Source organism: Lampris incognitus, unplaced genomic scaffold (assembly GCF_029633865.1).
Source record: "Lampris incognitus isolate fLamInc1 unplaced genomic scaffold, fLamInc1.hap2 H_6, whole genome shotgun sequence".
Taxonomy (NCBI): domain Eukaryota; kingdom Metazoa; phylum Chordata; class Actinopteri; order Lampriformes; family Lampridae; genus Lampris; species Lampris incognitus.
Genome location: NW_026611081.1, coordinates 57501 through 76758, shown reverse-complemented (window position 1 = coordinate 76758; position 19258 = coordinate 57501). Strand labels below are relative to the sequence as shown.

Here is a 19258-nt window from a genome sequence, read left to right as displayed (position 1 = left end):
TTCTCACACACACACACACACACAGGCAGACAGCCAGACAGGCAGACACACACACACACACACACACACACAGACAGACAGACAGACAGACAGACAGACAGACAGACAGACAGACAGACAGACAGACAGACAGGCAGACACACAGTCAGGTTGTTTCCAGGTGACTTTAGACTGTACTTCTTCAGTTTGGTTGTTTTTATCTTTCTCCTCAGCATTCCTCTATCACTCTCTCTTTATATCTTTATATATATATATTTCTATATAGATATTTTTATATAGATTTTCTTTATATATCTCATATCTATTTCATCTCTGTCTCTCTCCTCCATTCCTCCTCAGAATTCCTCCATCTCTCTCTTATCTTCTTGGGCAGGATGATCATCCTCCTCTCTCCACCTCCCGTCTGTCATCTTTTATGCTCCATCACTCACTCTTTCTTCTTGTCCTCCCCGTCGCCTCCCGCCAGGTTGTCCACAGCAATGGCCAAGAAGACATTCAGCAGGATGTCTGCACTCGCTAAGGACACACAGCTACTTCATACAATACTACTATGACATGATTACTAAGGACACACAACTACTTCAAACAGTACTACTATGACATGATTACTAAGGACACACAACTACTTCATACAGTACTACTATGACATGATTACTAAGGACACACAGCTACTTCAAACAGTACTACTATGACATGATTACTAAGGACACACAGCTACTTCAAACAGTACTACTATGACATGATTACTAAGGACACACAACTACTTCATACAGTACTACTATGACATGATTACTAAGGACACACAGCTACTTCAAACAGTACTATTATGACATGATTACTAAGGACACACAACTACTTCAAACAGTACTACTATGACATGATTACTAAGGACACACAACTACTTCATACAGTACTACTATGACATGATTACTAAGGACACACAGCTACTATTTCTTGTTGCCTAGCTGTTTTGACTTAGCTATCCTTTTAGCTTATAACTATATTCCTTGGTAACTTGCGGTTTGCAGTTTTAATAGTTATGTGTGAGGTTTGATAGTTTTACATAAGTGACCAGTTTGCCCCCCTTCCCATCCACCCCTGTATGTTTGTCTGTTGTCTTGTTTCACCCCGTTTATTGTAAAGCCACTTTGAGTGTTAGAAAAGCACTATATAAGATTCAATTATTATTATTATTATTATTGTATTATTATAAATTATTATTATGGTGTCATGCGAGTCTCTCTTGCATGCATGTGTAGTCGGTTCTCCTCCCAGGTCTCCGTGGTGATGGTGGTCGCCATTGTGGATGCTGCCTGCCCTTCCACTCCTCACCTAAGTTTTTCTAATTACATGATGATGCTGGTCGCGTGGCTTGGGTCCTGGACTGCTCCGTTGGCATGTGGACACTGCTTGGCATCCTGTGCATCATGTTCTTCATAAATGTTCTGTCCATTATAATTCTGTTATCCTCTTTCAATGTTGTGTTATGTAAACTGCGTCAACACAACATCCATTGCACGCTGTCCGTCTTGGGAGAGAGACCCTCCTCTGTTGCTCTCCCTGAGGTTTCTTCCTATTGTTTCTCCCTGTTAAAGGGTTTTTAGGGAGTTGTTCCTTATCCCATGAGAGGGTCTAAGGACAGGATGTTGTGTTGCTGTTAAGCCCACTGAGGCACATTTGTAATTTGTGATATTGGGCTATACAAATAAAATTGATTTGATTTGATTACTAAGAACACACAACTCGTGTACACAGAACTACTTCATACAGTACTACTATGATTTGATTACTAAGAACACAACTCATGTGTACACACACTTCATATAATACTACTGTGATATGATTACTGTGTAGTGTTGTGTGGTGTCGGCTGGTAACGTGTTGTAAGTTGCTTTGGATGAAAGCTTCTGATGAAGTTACACTACATGTAAAATATAAGTGCAGGACTCACAATGTATACACACTGAAGGGTACAATTACTACAAGGCCAAGTATACACCCACACAGTCACACACACACACACACACACACACATTGGTGGTGTGTGTGTGTGTGTGTGTGTGTGTGCAGGAAGAAAGGATGACATGATGATGTAGCTTCACTAAAGCTTCATGAAGCATCGACAGCTGATGTAAAACACCTTCATCACCATGCTTTTCATTCTGACACACAACACTGCAGATCACCAGTCACACACACACACACACACACACACACACACACTGCAGAGCAGCGTCTCCACCAGTCACACAAACAGCTGTCCTTGTCTGAACCCACTGACCGAGCGTTGAGAGGCTGTGCTTCTGGTTCTGGTTCTGGTTCTGAAGGATACAGTTACCACAGATGAAGAGGATGACGAAGTACACACACACGATCATGCCTGGAAACACGGGTCCTCCGTACGCCATGATGCCGTCATACATGACCATGTTCCAGTCCTCCCCGGTCAGAATCTACACACACAATGACCAATACATTATCAATACTACTGATTATAGACACACAATACATTATCAATACTACTGATCATATACACAATGACCAATACATTATCAATACTACTGACTATATACACACAATACATTATCAATACTACTGATTATACACACACAATACATTATCAATACTACTGACTATATACACACAATACATTATCAATTCTACTGATATACACACACAATACATTATCAATACTACTGACTATATACACACAAAATATTATCAATACTACTGATATACACACAATACATTATTAATACTACTGATATATACACACAATACATTATCAATACTACTGATATACACACATAATACATTAACAATACTACTGATATATACACACAATATGTTATCAATACTACTGATATACACACAATACATTATCAATACTACTGATATATACACACAATACATTATCAATACTACTGATATACACACAATACATTATCAATACTACTGATATATACACACAATACATTATCAATACTACTGATATGCACACAATACATTATCAATACTACTGATATACACACAATACATTGTCAATACTACTGATATACACACAAGGTCAAATATTTTATCGATAATTCTTTAGATGAATAACGCCTGCCGCCCAATGACTGCTGGGATAGGCTCCAGCATCCCCGCCACCCGAGAGCAGGATAAGCGGTTTGGATCATGGATGGAGTCTTCTAGATCCATCATAAGACCACGATCGTGTGTGTGTGTACCTGGAAGCAGGTGAGCAGTGCCTGTGGGAAAGCATCAAAGGTGCTACGTTTGGTTTGTGTCTCGTCAAAGTTGAACTTCCCTCCGAAGAGCTGCATCCCTAGGAGGGCAAAGATGATGAGGAAGAGGAAGAGCAGGAGCAGCAGGGAGGCAATGGACTTCATGGAGTTGAGGAGGGATGCCACCAGATTGGAGAGTGCTGTCCAGTGGCTGAAACAGACAGACAGGAAGGAAGTTCAACAAGGAGAGACACACTTTAAAAGAAACTGGCTTGGTTTAACATGCACATTAACACAGTCATCTTACCTTGATGATGCTCATACTGACATTACTGACATGATGATGCTCATACTGACATTACTGACATGATGATGCTCATACTGACATTACTGACATGAGGATGCTCATACTGACACGATGATGCTCATACTGACATTACTGACATGATGATGCTCATACTGACATTACTGACATGAGGATGCTCATACTGACACGATGATGCTCATACTGACATTACTGACATGAGGATGCTCATACTGACATTACTGACATGATGATGCTCATACTGACATTACTGACATGATGATGCTCATACTGACATTACTGACATGAGGATGCTCATACTGACACAATGATGCTCATACTGACATTACTGACATGAGGATGCTCATACTGACATTACTGACATGAGGATGCTCATACTGACATTACTGACAAGAGGATGCTCATACTGACATTACTGACATGATGATGCTCATACTGACATTACTGACATGATGATGCTCATACTGACATTACTGACATGAGGATGCTCATACTGACATTACTAACATGATGATGCTCATACTGACATTACTGACATGATGATGCTCATACTGACATTACTGACATGAGGATGCTCATACTGACATTACTGACATGATGATGCTCATACTGACATTACTGACATGAGGATGCTCATACTGACACAATGATGCTCATACTGACATTACTGACATGATGATGCTCATACTGACATTACTGACATGATGATGCTCATACTGACACAATGATGCCCATACTGACATTACTGACATGAGGATGCTCATACTGACATTACTGACATGATGATGCTCATACTGACATTACTGACATGATGATGCTCATACTGACATTACTGACATGATGATGCTCATACTGACATTACTGACATGATGATGCTCATACTGACATGATGATGCTCATACTGACATGATGATGCTCATACTGACATTACTGACAACAGGATGCGCATACTGACATTACTGACACGATGATGCTCATACTGACATTACTGACACGATGATGCTCATACTGACAAGAGGATGCTCATACTGACATTACTGATATGAGGATGCTCATACTGACATGATGATGCTCATACTGACATGATGATGCTCATATTGACATTACTGATATGAGGATGCTCATACTGACATTACTGACATGATGATGCTCATATTGACATTACTGATATGAGGATGCTCATACTGACATTACTGACATGATGATGCTCATACTGACATTACTGACATGATGGTGCTCATACTGACAAGAGGATGCTCATACTGACATTACTGACAAGAGGATGCTCATACTGACATTACTGACAAGAGGATGCTCATACTGACATTACTGACATGATGATGCTCATACTGACATTACTGACAACAGGATGCGCATACTGACATTACTGACATGATGATGCTCATACTGACATTACTGACAAGAGGATGCTCATACTGACATTACTGACATGATGACGCTCATACTGACATTACTGACATGATGATGCTCATATTGACATTACTGACATGATGATGCTCATATTGACATTACTGACAACAGGATGCGCATACTGACATTACTGACATGATGATGCTCATACCGACACAATGATGCCCATACTGACATTACTGACAAGAGGATGCTCATACTGACATTACTGACAAGAGGATGCTCATACTGACATTACTGAAATGATGATGCTCATATTGACATTACTGACACGATGATGCTCATACTGACATTACTGACATGAGGATGCTCATACTGATATTACTGACATGATGATGCTCATACTGACATTACTGACACGATGATGCTCATACTGATATTACTGACATGATGATGCTCATACTGACATTACTGACATGAGGATGCTCATACTGACATTACTGACATGATGCTCATACTGACATTACTGACATGATGATGCTCATACTGACATGATGATGCTCATACTGACATTACTGACAACAGGATGCGCATACTGACATTACTGACATGATGATGCTCATACTGACATTACTGACAAGAGGACGCTCATACTGACATTACTGACATGATGATGCTCATACTGACATTACTGACATGATGATGCTCATATTGACATTACTGACAACAGGATGCGCATACTGACATTACTGACATGATGATGCTCATACTGACATTACTGACAAGAGGATGCTCATACTGACATTACTGACATGATGATGCTCATACTGACATTACTGACATGATGACGCTCATACTGACATTACTGACATGATGATGCTCATATTGACATTACTGACAACAGGATGCGCATACTGACATTACTGACACGATGATGCTCATACTGACATTACTGACACGATGATGCTCATACTGACATTACTGACACGATGATGCTCATACTGACATTACTGACATGATGATGCTCATACTGACAAGAGGATGCTCATACTGACATTACTGACATGAGGATGCTAATACTGACATTACTGACAAGAGGATGCTCATACTGACATTACTGACAAGAGGATGCTCATACTGACAAGAGGATGCTCATACTGACATTACTGACATGATGATGTTCATACTGACATTACTGACATGATGATGCTCATACTGACATTACTGACATGAGGATGCTCATACTGACATTACTGACATGATGATGCTCATATTGACATTACTGACACGATGATGCTCATACTGACATTACTGACATGATGATGCTCATACTGACATTACTGACAACAGGATGCGCATACTGACATTACTGACACGATGATGCTCATACTGACATTACTGACACGATGATGCTCATACTGACATTACTGACACGATGATGCTCATACTGACATTACTGACACGATGATGCTCATACTGACATTACTGACATGATGATGCTCATACTGACAAGAGGATGCTCATACTGACATTACTGACATGAGGATGCTAATACTGACATTACTGACAAGAGGATGCTCATACTGACATTACTGACAAGAGGATGCTCATACTGACAAGAGGATGCTCATACTGACATTACTGACATGATGATGTTCATACTGACATTACTGACATGATGGTGCTCATACTGACATTACTGACATGATGATGCTCATACTGACAAGAGGATGCTCATACTGACATTACTGACATGATGATGCTCATACTGACATTACTGACATGATCATGTGGACGCCTGTATCTGACTTAAACGCTGGCTGACGTCTGAATCAATGTAGTCAAAACTCCAGTAAGAGAGTTTGAGAGTGTGTGTCTGTCTCCAGCCTTGTATATGGGTATGACTTTAGCTGTTTTAATTTTACATGGAAAAACACCAGTTTTCAGAGACTGATTGCATATATATGTAAGAGGTTTCACCACACACTCAATAATAACTTTAACTAGTGATATTTCAATACCATTGCAGTCTGTTGACTTCTTACTCTTAAATCTTTTGACAATGTCAGTAATTTCTTTTCCATCTGTTCCCGTTAAAAACAGAGATTCTTTTAGCTGTACATCTTTACTTGCCACATCGTTTCTACAGCCCGTGCTTGCAATCTCCCCAGCCAAACCAGGACCAACACCAACACAAAAATCATTGAATTCATTAACAATTAAGGCCATATCGTTGATAGTTTTATTATTTTTGGTTAGGAAGCAATTTGGGTATCCAGTTTTCCCCTTTTTATTTTTAATAATATCATTCAATACCATCCATGTATTGTTTATGTTGTTTTTATTGTCCTCTAGTAATTGCGGTAGTAATCCCTTCTGCTGTTTCTCATCATTTGTGTCAGTTTTTTTATACATCTTGTATTTTTGTTCCGATTCTTTTGTTCTCTTCTTTAAAAAGTCTTTATATAATACATTTTACTTCTTACACGAGTTTAATAATCCCTTAGTTAACCATGGCTTTTCAGTCATTTTCTGTTTTACTAGTTTCTTAACAAGAGGACAGTTGTTTTCATAAAGAGCCGTTGTTATTGACAACAGTGTGTCATAGGCTTCGTCTACATCTTCCACATAGACTTTATTCCATTCTTGTACCATCAGATCGTTGTTAAAAGATTTAATTGTCCCTTCTCTTTTTTGTCTAATTATTTTGTGTGTTGTAACGTCCTTATTTGCTCCTGTACAGCTCTGAATGACTGCAAACCCTGGCAGATGGTCAGTTGTGTCATTTAGTATTAACCCACTTATTACTGTCCGGTCAACGACATTAGTGAATAGATTGGCAGTTGGTGCAGCACTGCGAGCTGTTATTCTGGTCGGGCGTGTGACTGAGGGATACAGGCTCATACTGTACATTGAATTAATGAATTCTGTAGTGGTATTGTGTTCAAGTGGTTTTAACAAATCAATACTGAAGTCCCCACAAACAAAAACCATTGTCTTATTATTTCTGTTCTCATATAGTATCTCCAATAACGTTTCCCTCCATGTAGTACCAACACATGATCCTGCAGTTCTGTGTACACAGCTTAGTAGTATGTTTTTTGATTTCTCTAGTTCTATTTCTACAGTAATACAGTCCATGATATTGTCTACTATTTGTGACATACTATTGATAGATTTACAATTATAGTTTTTGTCAATGTATAAAGCCATTCCTCCACCCTTTTTTTGATTGCTATTCATTGAATACGTCTCATATCCTTCAGTGTCGACCATGGCAGTTTGCTCCTCATTAAGCCAAGTCTCAGAGATGCTGTTGCAGTGAATTGGTTCTTCAGCTGTCTTAAACAGTGTGGGATCTTTGAAAGGTTTGAATCCAGGCTCCTGCTATTGAAATATATGATTGATATTACTCCATTCATTTTCGAATTTCTGTTAAACTGATCCTCAGTATGGTATTCACAGTGGTTGTGTGTGTTGATGTAGAAACTGTTCTCAGGATCAGTATCATTCTCCATATCATGTCCTTTATGTTCAGTGAATCCAAAGGTTTTCAGTCCAACAGTTTCATATTCTGAGATCAGTACGTGTTGATTCATATCTCCAGTTGGAGATGAATGACATGTGTCAGTGAGGCTTGTCATGGGTTGTAATTGTCATGGGTGTCAGAATTATGAGCTTTGCTGTTCTCCCAGGGTTGTCATCTCTGATACTTGTCCAGCTCTGCAATGTCCTCGATGGCCAGCACTTTAGCTTCCTCTGGAGATCCATTCAGTTTTATGAACACTTTACAGTTTGTTGACCATGTTGATTGAATCCTGTTTTGCTTCTTCAAGATGCGCGCTTGTCTGGCGATGTCCGCGTTTTTCTTCGTCAAGTGCTCGTTGAGATGCACGTTGGTGCCTTTCGACTTTCTTCCCTGCTTGAGCAGCGCTGTTTTTTTTTTGTTTTCTGCTCACAAAGCGAATTATTATGGCTGGTTTCACGTTTTTATCTTTTTGGGGAAGAGGATGACACGCCTCGATATCTCTGCTGTCCACTTTTATCCCCTTGCTGTAGAAGAAGGTGATCACTTGCTGCTCGAGGGAGACCAGGTCAGCCTCGGTGGGCTCTGGTTCCTTCGTTGCAGCCCTGGCGTAGGACCGAGGCCGAATTTCCAAGCCGCTACTAATCAGGTCATTCATCCTGGAGTATTGTTCCAGGTCTGCCACACGGCGCTCCAGTATGGGTATTTTTTATCTTTGTCGTCACTTTGTCTTCTCAGGTCCTTTATTTCTCCTATCAAGTCCATTATCCGTTTCTGTTGTTTAAGAATTTTTGCGATCTTATCCGACATAAAGTTTAGAGATTTCTTTATGTCTTCAGCTTCCTCACCTGTAACTGTACTTGCCTTCTTTGGTCCCATCTTGTGCCTCAGTATGGTCCCATCTTGCCTCATCATAAAATTAATCTCCTGGCAGAGGACTACATTTTGTACATAACAGACCCTGGTAACTCCCTTGCCAAATTACTGACTCTATTAAATGCTTATGGTGTTATTTCAGGATAGAAGATGAACTGGTGAAAAAAGTGAAATTATTCCACTAAGCAGTTTTGATCACACTATCACCAAACAAGCAATTCAAGTAGCTTCTGAATAGTATGAAATAGCTTGGCATAACTGTGGATAATGACCTTCAACATGTGTACAAACTTAACGACCTCCCCTTGCTCAGTAGAACTGACGATGAAACACGCAAACACTGACGTGCAAACCACCGTCCTGATAACTGAAGGACTCACTTTAATAATTTCATAAAATGTTTTGCTTAGAATATTTACAAAATTACCTTCCCTTTTTAAAGGTGTTTTTGTATTGTTTACATCTTAGTGGAGGCAGGAAGGACATGGAGAGAGAGAGAGAGAGAGAGAGAGAGAGAGAGAGAAAGAGAAAGAGACAGAGACAGAGAAAGGGGGGAAGACATGCAACAAAGGTTGCTGGCTGGACTCGAACTGGCGACGGTTGCGACAATGTGATATGTGCTGCAACCATTAACGGAGGTGCCCCCCAAAATGACCTTCCTAATGTTAATTGTTAATCATCATCATCATCATGTTTACTCTCAGTATGACTTCAACCTCAGTAGAGAATTAGTTAAAGGTGATTGTGTGATTTTTTTCCCCAAAATCACAGTGATAATGACTTCACTAGTTTATACTAGTATGTGTCTCACCACAGAAAAACTCTCAGTGATAATGACTTCACTAGTTTAAACTAGTCTGTGTCTCACCACAGAAAAACTCAGTGATAATGACTTCACTAGTTTATACTAGTCTGTGTCTCACCACAGAAAAACTCTGTGATAATGACTTCACTAGTTTATACTAGTCTGTGTCTCACCACAGAAAAACTCTCAGTGATAATGACTTCACTAGTTTATACTAGTCTGTGTCTCACCACAGAAGAACTCAGTGATAATGACTTCACTAGTTTATACTAGTCTGTGTCTCACCACAGAAAAACTCTCAGTGATAATGACTTCACTAGTTTATACTAGTCTGTGTCTCACCACAGAAAAACTCTCAGTGATAATGACTTCACTAGTTTATACTAGTCTGTGTCTCACCACAGAAAAACTCTCAGTGATAATGACTTCACTAGTTTATACTAGTCTGTGTCTCACCACAGAAAAACTCTGTGATAATGACTTCACTAGTTTAAACTAGTCTGTGTCTCACCACAGAAAAACTCTCAGTGATAATGACTTCACTAGTTTATACTAGTCTGTGTCTCACCACAGAAAAACTCTCAGTGATAATGACTTCACTAGTTTATACTAGTCTGTGTCTCACCACAGAAAAACTCTGTGATAATGACTTCACTAGTTTAAACTAGTCTGTGTCTCACCACAGAAAAACTCTCAGTGATAATGACTTCACTAGTTTATACTAGTCTGTGTCTCACCACAGAAAAACTCTCAGTGATAATGACTTCACTAGTTTATACTAGTCTGTGTCTCACCACAGAAAAACTCTCAGTGATAATGACTTCACTAGTTTATACTAGTCTGTGTCTCACCACAGAAAAACTCTGTGATAATGACTTCACTAGTTTATACTAGTCTGTGTCTCACCACAGAAAAACTCAGTGATAATGACTTCACTAGTTTATACTAGTCTGTGTCTCACCACAGAAAAACTCTGTGATAATGACTTCACTAGTTTAAACTAGTCTGTGTCTCACCACAGAAAAACTCACAGTGATAATGACTTCACTAGTTTATACTAGTCTGTGTCTCACCACAGAAAAACTCAGTGATAATGACTTCACTAGTTTATACTAGTCTGTGTCTCACCACAGAAAAACTCAGTGATAATGACTTCACTAGTTTATACTAGTCTGTGTCTCACCACAGAAAAACTCAGTGATAATGACTTCACTAGTTTATACTAGTCTGTGTCTCACCACAGAAAAACTCTCAGTGATAATGACTTCACTAGTTTATACTAGTCTGTGTTTCACCACAGAAAAACTCTCAGTGATAATGACTTCACTAGTTTATACTAGTCTGCGTCTCACCACAGAAAAACTCAGTGATAATGACTTCACTAGTTTATACTAGTCTGTGTCTCACCACAGAAAAACTCTCAGTGATAATGACTTCACTAGTTTATACTAGTCTGTGTCTCACCACAGAAAAACTCAGTGATAATGACTTCACTAGTTTATACTAGTCTGTGTCTCACCACAGAAGAACTCAGTGATAATGACTTCACTAGTTTATACTAGTCTGTGTCTCACCACAGAAAAACTCTCAGTGATAATGACTTCACTAGTTTATACTAGTCTGTGTCTCACCACAGAAAAACTCACAATGATAATGACTTCACTAGTTTATACTAGTCTGTGTCTCACCACAGAAAAACTCTCAGTGATAATGACTTCACTAGTTTATACCAGTCTGTGTCTCACCACAGAAAAACTCACAGTGATAATGACTTCACTAGTTTATACTAGTCTGTGTCTCACCACAGAAAAACTCTCAGTGATAATGACTTCACTAGTTTATACCAGTCTGTGTCTCACCACAGAAAAAAGTGAAATGACTGACATTTTGGCAGTGACTGTGGCTGCCACAGCTCCTCACAGAGGAGGTGTAAAGACAACAAAGTCTACAGTCAGAATTTCAGAATGACTAATATACACACACGCTAACTGACCGTGTAACTTTGAAGATGCGCAGCAGCCGGACGCAGCGCAGGACGGAGATACCCAAAGGAGGCATGATGTCCAGCTCTACCAGTATGGTCTCCATGATGCCGCCACACACCACGAAACAGTCAAAGCGGTTAAAGAACGCCACAAAGTAATGACCCAGACCAAGGCTGTACATCTTCAATAACATCTCCACCGTGAAGAGAGACAGCAACACCTTGTTAGCTATGTCTGAGTCAGACACACAGACACACAGACAGACACAAAGACATAAGAAAAGATTAAATTTGAAGTTCTTCATTACTTGTGAAAAAAGGCAGAGAAACGAGTGAGCAAAAGGTTCAAATCTAATAACACTTTTTTTGTGTGACTTTCTGCATGCTCAATAATCCAGGTAAGAAAATCACAGAAGATGAATCAGTTCATCTGGACACAACGTTTACTGAGAGCAACGTTTCATCATCATCTAAGTGACATCTTCAGTCTCACCTGGCTGCAAGTACCCCACCCTTATAAACAGTACAGTGACTGCAGGTACCCCCACCCTTATAAACAACACAGTGACTGCAGGTACCCCACCCTTATAAACAATACAGTGACTGCAGGTACCCCCACCCTTATAAACAATACAGCGACTGCAGGTACCCCACCCTTATAAACAATAGTGACTACAGGTACCCCACCCTTATTAACAATACAGTGATTGCAGGTACCCCACCTTATAAACAATACAGTGACTGCAGGTACCCCACTCTTATAAACAATACAGTGGCATAACGACTCAAACCAATGATCAATTTCATATGCAAATATGGGTGTGACCATTAACTAGAGTTACAAAGGCCATGTGTACTATTATAAACAATACAGTCACTGTATTGTTTATAAGGGTGGGGTATCTGCAGTCACTGTACTGTTTATAAGGGTGGGGTACTTGCAGCCAGGTGAGAGTGAAGATGTCACTTAGATGATGATGAAACGTTTCTGTCAATATACATGTCTAGATGAACTGATTCACATTCTGTGATTTTTTTTGTGTGTTTTGTTTGTGTGTGTGTTTTGTTTGTGTGTGTGTGTTTGCTAAAAGTGATTGAATCTGATTGGCTGAGGTGATTTACCCTGTACTTGCGTCAACCAATCAGGTTGGTTGTAGTGCTCAGAGGCACTGAGGGAGGTGTTTAAGAAGACAAGCAGCAGAACCAGCCAATAGAAAGTCACCGATTTGACAGCCGTGCGACAGTTCCTTCGACAAACCCTGTTCCACCGACGCAATGTCCGACTGGAGAGAGAGACAAATTGACAGACAGTCAGACAAAGAGGGAGAGAGAGGGACAAGATGGATGCAAGGTGTCAGACGACCCTTCATACAGCCACTAAGGTTTTTTTGGTGTTATTGTATTAGCGGTATTACTATAACTTCTAAAGGAAAGGCTTTACAGACCCTTAAAGAGAGAATTAAGTCAAAGTCTGACTGAGACATGATGTCAAAGACGGTCTTAATCCTGATAAAACAGACAGTCTTAATCCTGATAAAACAGACCGTGTTAATCCTGATAAAACACACAGTCTTAATCCTGATAAACAAGACCATTTTAATTCTGATAAAACAGACTCTCTTGATCCTGATAAAACAGACCATCTTAATCTCGATAAAACAGACCGTCTTAATCCTGATAAAACAGACCGGCTTAATCCCGATAAAACAGACCGTCTTAATCTCGATAAAACAGACCGTGTTAATCCTGATAAAACAGACCGTCTTAATCCTGATAAAACAGACCGTTTTAATCTCGATAAAACAGACCGTGTTAATCCTGATAAAACAGACCGTGTTAATCCTGATAAAACAGACCATTTTAATCCTGATAAAACAGACCGTGTTAATCCTGATAAAACAGACCGTTTTAATCCTGATAAAACAGACCATCTTAATCCCGATAAAACAGACCGTGTTAATCCTGATAAAACAGACCGTGTTAATCCTGATAAAACAAACCGAGTTAATCCTGATAAAACAGACCGTTTTAATCCTGATAAAACAGACCATCTTAATCCCGATAAAACAGACCGTGTTAATCCTGATAAAACAGACCGTGTTAATCCTGATAAAACAAACCGTTTTAATCTCGCTAACACAGACCGTCTTAATCCTGATAAAACAGACCGTGTTAATCCTGATAAAACAGACCGTCTTAATCCTGATAAAACAAACCGAGTTAATCCTGATAAAACAGACCGTCTTAATCCTGATAAAACAGACCATCTTAATCCCGATAAAACAGACCGTCTTAATCTCGATAAAACAGACCGTGTTAATCCTGATAAAACAGACCGTTTTAATCTCGCTAAAACAGACCGTGTTAATCCTGATAAAACAGACCGTTTTAATCCTGATAAAACAGACCATCTTAATCCCGATAAAACAGACCGTGTTAATCCTGATAAAACAGACCGTGTTAATCCTGATAAAACAAACCGTTTTAATCTCGCTAACACAGACCGTCTTAATCCTGATAAAACAGACCGTGTTAATCCTGATAAAACAGACCGTCTTAATCCTGATAAAACAAACCGTGTTAATCCTGATAAAACAGACCGTCTTAATCCTGATAAAACAGACCATCTTAATCCCGATAAAACAGACCGTCTTAATCTCGATAAAACAGACCGTGTTAATCCTGATAAAACAGACCGTGTTAATCCTGATAAAACAGACCGTGTTAATCCTGATAAAACAGAACGTTTTAATCTCGATAAAACAGACCGTGTTAATCCTGATAAAACAGACCGTGTTAATCCTGATAAAACAGACCATTTTAATCCTGATAAAACAGACCGTGTTAATCCTGATAAAACAGACCGTGTTAATCCTGATAAAACAGACCGTGTTAATCCCGATAAAACAGACCGTGTTAATCCCGATAAAACAGACCGTGTTAATCCTGATAAAACAGACCGTTTTAATCCTGATAAAACAGACCGTTTTAATCCCGATAAAACAGACCGTGTTAATCCCGATAAAACAGACCGTGTTAATCCCGATAAAACAGACCGTGTTAATCCTGATAAAACAGACCGTGTTAATCTCGATAAAACAGACCGTTTTAATCCTGATAAAACAGAACGTTTTAATCTCGATAAAACAGACCGTGTTAATCCTGATAAAACAGACCGTGTTAATCCTGATAAAACAGACCGTGTTAATCCTGATAAAACAGACCATCTTAATCTCGATAAAACAGACCGTTTTAATCCTGATAAAACAGACCGTTTTAATCTCGATAAAACAGACCGTGTTAATCCCGATAAAACAGACCGTGTTAATCCCGATAAAACAGACCGTGTTAATCCTGATAAAACAGACCGTTTTAATCTCGCTAAAACAGACCGTCTTAATCCTGATAAAACAGACCATGTTAATCCTGATAAAACAGACCATCTTAATCCCGATAAAACAGACCGTGTTAATCCTGATAAAACAGACCCTGTTAATCCTGATAAAACAGACCATTTTAATCCCGACAAAACAGACCATTTTAATCCCGACAAAACAGACCGTGTTAATCCTGATAAAACAGACCATCTTAATCTCGATAAAACAGACCATCTTAATCTCGATAAAACAAACCGTCTTAATCCTGATAAAACAGACCATTTTAATCCCGACAAAACAGACCGTCTTAATCCTGATAAAACAGACCGTGTTAATCCTGATAAAACAGACCGTCTTAATCCTGATAAAACAGAACGTTTTAATCTCGATAAAACAGACCGTGTTAATCCTGATTAAACAGACCATCTTAATCTCGATAAAACAAACCGTCTTAATCCTGATAAAACAGACCATTTTAATCCCGACAAAACAGACCGTGTTAATCCCGATAAAACAGACCGTGTTAATCCTGATAAAACAAACCATCTTAATCCTGATAAAACAAACCGTCTTAATCCTGATAAAACAGACCATTTTAATCCCGACAAAACAGACCGTCTTAATCCCGACAAAACAGACCGTTTTAATCCCGACAAAACAGATTTATCTTCATCCTGATAAAACAGATTGGGAGCAACTGATGTCTAGCACACCAGTACTAATGCTGTAGGTATTGTGATAAAGGTATTCCTCGTATTTAATACACAAGTATCTCAATACACTCACCACAAGCTGTTCTTCATCATCTGAGCACTGAGAGAAAAGAAACAGTGTGTGAAGAAGAGAGACAGAGAGAGAGAGACAGAGAGCGAGAGAGAGAGAGAGATAGACGAAGACAGAGAGACAGACAGACAGACAGACAGACAGAGGGAGAGAGAGAGAACATCAGCTTTATGTTCAAATTCACTTAGACAATGAGAGACTGGATATGGTAGGGGTGTGTGTGTGTGTGTGTGTGTTCTCCTCAATCACCACCTTGCCATGGTGGAGAAGCTTGTGTGTACCAATGATTGCAAGAGCTATGCCATCTGGAGCTTGGCTCCTGGTAGGGTCACCCAAGGTGGACAGGTCAAGGGGGAGGTTCCAGGCGAAGCGCGATCCAACAAAGACCTCAACGGCGGAACTGGTGGAAGACGTCTTCAGGTCACAATGGCAATGAAGGTGGATGAAGGCTACAACAGAGGGTAGTCCCCAGTCGTCTTGGTTCTCCATGCCATTGGACTCTGGCCACCCCTTGCCAAGGACCATGTGGTGGCTGCAGGAGCATCAGCCTCTCCATGTAAAAAGCTGTCACATGCAGGCACCTCCCACAAGGGAATCAACCCATAAATAACCTGGTTCAAGGCCCTGTGGCAATGAGGAAGAGAGGACGGTGCAGGACAGTGAAGTGTGGCCGCCCCTAGCCACAACCTGGCACACAGGTGGAGGGCATATGATCAGTCACTAGGATGCCATCAGGAAAATGAAAATCAACAAGGCTGCTGGTCCTGATGGAATACCGGCAAAGTACTGAGGGTAGGTGGACCTACACTCCTTAGACATATCCACGCCCTGCTACTTAAAATATGGGAAAAAGAGGAAATCCCTGTGCAATTTGGGGACACACTCATTGCCTTTATCTTTAAGAAAGGGGACAAAGCTTAGTGTGGAAACTACTATGGCATTTCCCTGCTTTCCACCACAGGGAAAGCTCTGGCTAGGGTCTTGGCCAACAGACACCTCTCAATATCAGAGTAATGACTGCCACATTCCCAGAGCAGTTTTTCGTCCTAACAGAGGCACCATGAACATGATTTTTACCACTCGCCAACTCCAAGAAAAAGCCCAGGAACAGAACCAACCATTGCATATGCTCTTTATAGACTTAACCAAAGCTTTCGATTCTGTAAACCACCGGGCTCTCTGCCTAGTTCTGTCAAAAACAGGCTGCCCTGACAAAGTACTACGACTTCTACATGACAACATGTCAGCTCGAGTACTCAGCAGTTATGGAGCCCCAGGCCATCCCAGGTCCTTTCTGTGTGGCGTTTGCATGTTCTCCCCATGTCTGCATGGGTTTCCTCCGGGTGCTCCGGTTTCCTCCCACCATCAAAAAGACATGCATGTTTGGGTTAATACTCCTGTCTGTGCCCCCGAGCAAGGCAATGGAAAGAAGAACTGGAGTTGGTCCCCGGTCACTGTAGCTTTCCGCTGCTCCTTTACAATAGGATGGTTTACATGCAGAAGACACATTCATTGTAACAACACAATGTCAAATATAGTGGCTTTCATTTCCTCCTCCACGTCATGGGTCCCAGTCTGCCTCACAGAGTCTAAATCATGTACAGAACTGGTGGGAGTCTTGTGAATATTAACAGATTCAGGGCTAAAAGTAAAACCACCGCCACATCCATCATTGAGCTGCAGTATGCTGATGACAACGCCTTAGTGTCCCTTGCAGAAGAGGAACTACAGAGCATACCATACACGTTTGCAAAGGCATATGAGCAGTTTGGCCTGGCCATTAACATAAAAAACACCCATATCTTGTTCCAACCCCCACCCAACAGAAATGTGCTTGCTTGGCCCCCATCCATCTCTGTAGACAACACCAGACTTGAAAACGTGGAACAGTTCCCATATGTTGACAGCCTTCTCTCTTCCAAAGCCAACAGTAACACTGAAATACACCATCGTCTCAGTTGTGCCAGCCGGACCTTCTCAAGACTGAGTAAAAGGGTTTTTGTAAACCGCAACCAGAACAAAAATTCTGGTGTACAAAGCGGTAGTGCTGCCCACCCTACTGTATGGGTCAGAAACCAGGACCACATATAGCGGGCACCTGAAGGCACTCGAGGCATAGCAACAGTGATGCCTCAGAAAGATGCTTAAGATCAGCTGGGAGGATAAGCACACCAACTTCAGCGTCCTCCAGGAGGCCAACATGCCTCCTACAACTGCCACCACCGCACAACAGCAGCTGAGATGGACTGGCCATGTCCTCCGCATGTCTGACTCTCGCCTCCCAAAACAAGTCCTCTACTCTCAGCTCGTGACAGGACACCGTTCCCCATGAGGACAAAAGAATTGATACAAGGAGGCCTGGAGGCCGGCTGTCCATGAGGGTGCTGGGCGCTACAACCGTGACCTCCACCGTGCTGCCGAAAACAAGCACAGACTCAGAAAGGAGCGAGTTACCAGAAAGACCCAAACCACATCCTCAACCACTTCTTCACAGCCCTGCCCACATTGCCCCAAAATATGTGGCTCCAGGATCAGCCTCTAAGCCCACCTGAAGACCCACAAGGACCTAGAAGGAGGACAGCCATACTGGACCCTGAGTGACCGCCACTGATGATGATGGGGTGTGTGTGTGTGTGTGTGTGTGTGTGTGTGTGTGTGCATTTGTTTGTTACCAGCAGGCCTGGCAGCAGTTAGTGTGTTCCTCATCAATGTTCTCTGTGTTTTCAGAGCCTGTCTCACTGGCAGGAAGACTCGCTTAGAGAGAGAGAGACACACACACACACACACACACAAGTTAATATTGACATTGACACTGTTCCTCCATTCAGGTTCTACAAGGCTACATAGGCTTCATTTCTCCACGTAGATATGAAAGTCTGTGGACTGCAGGAGTCGCCTTCACCGAATATTTTCCGTCTTTGACCGATTTTTTTTTTTTAACAATGACAGAAAAAATCTAAAGGCTGTCCGTCATTTGACCGATT

At 40.8% G+C, this 19258-nt stretch overlaps 1 protein-coding gene across 1 annotated transcript in view; it reads right to left on the bottom strand.

The window, feature by feature from the left end:
• Positions 1-19258, bottom strand: part of cacna1fb (calcium channel, voltage-dependent, L type, alpha 1F subunit) — a gene marked incomplete at its 5' end in the record, with an annotated part of 128982 nt that overhangs the window by 72462 nt on the left and 37262 nt on the right. The window contains 7 exons of the mRNA XM_056301732.1: positions 432-507; positions 2333-2453; positions 3231-3438; positions 12124-12349; positions 13237-13397; positions 16278-16304; positions 18947-19028. Coding sequence (XP_056157707.1) covers positions 432-507; positions 2333-2453; positions 3231-3438; positions 12124-12349; positions 13237-13397; positions 16278-16304; positions 18947-19028 — 901 coding nt within the window. The remainder of the gene's footprint in view (positions 1-431; positions 508-2332; positions 2454-3230; positions 3439-12123; positions 12350-13236; positions 13398-16277; positions 16305-18946; positions 19029-19258) is intronic.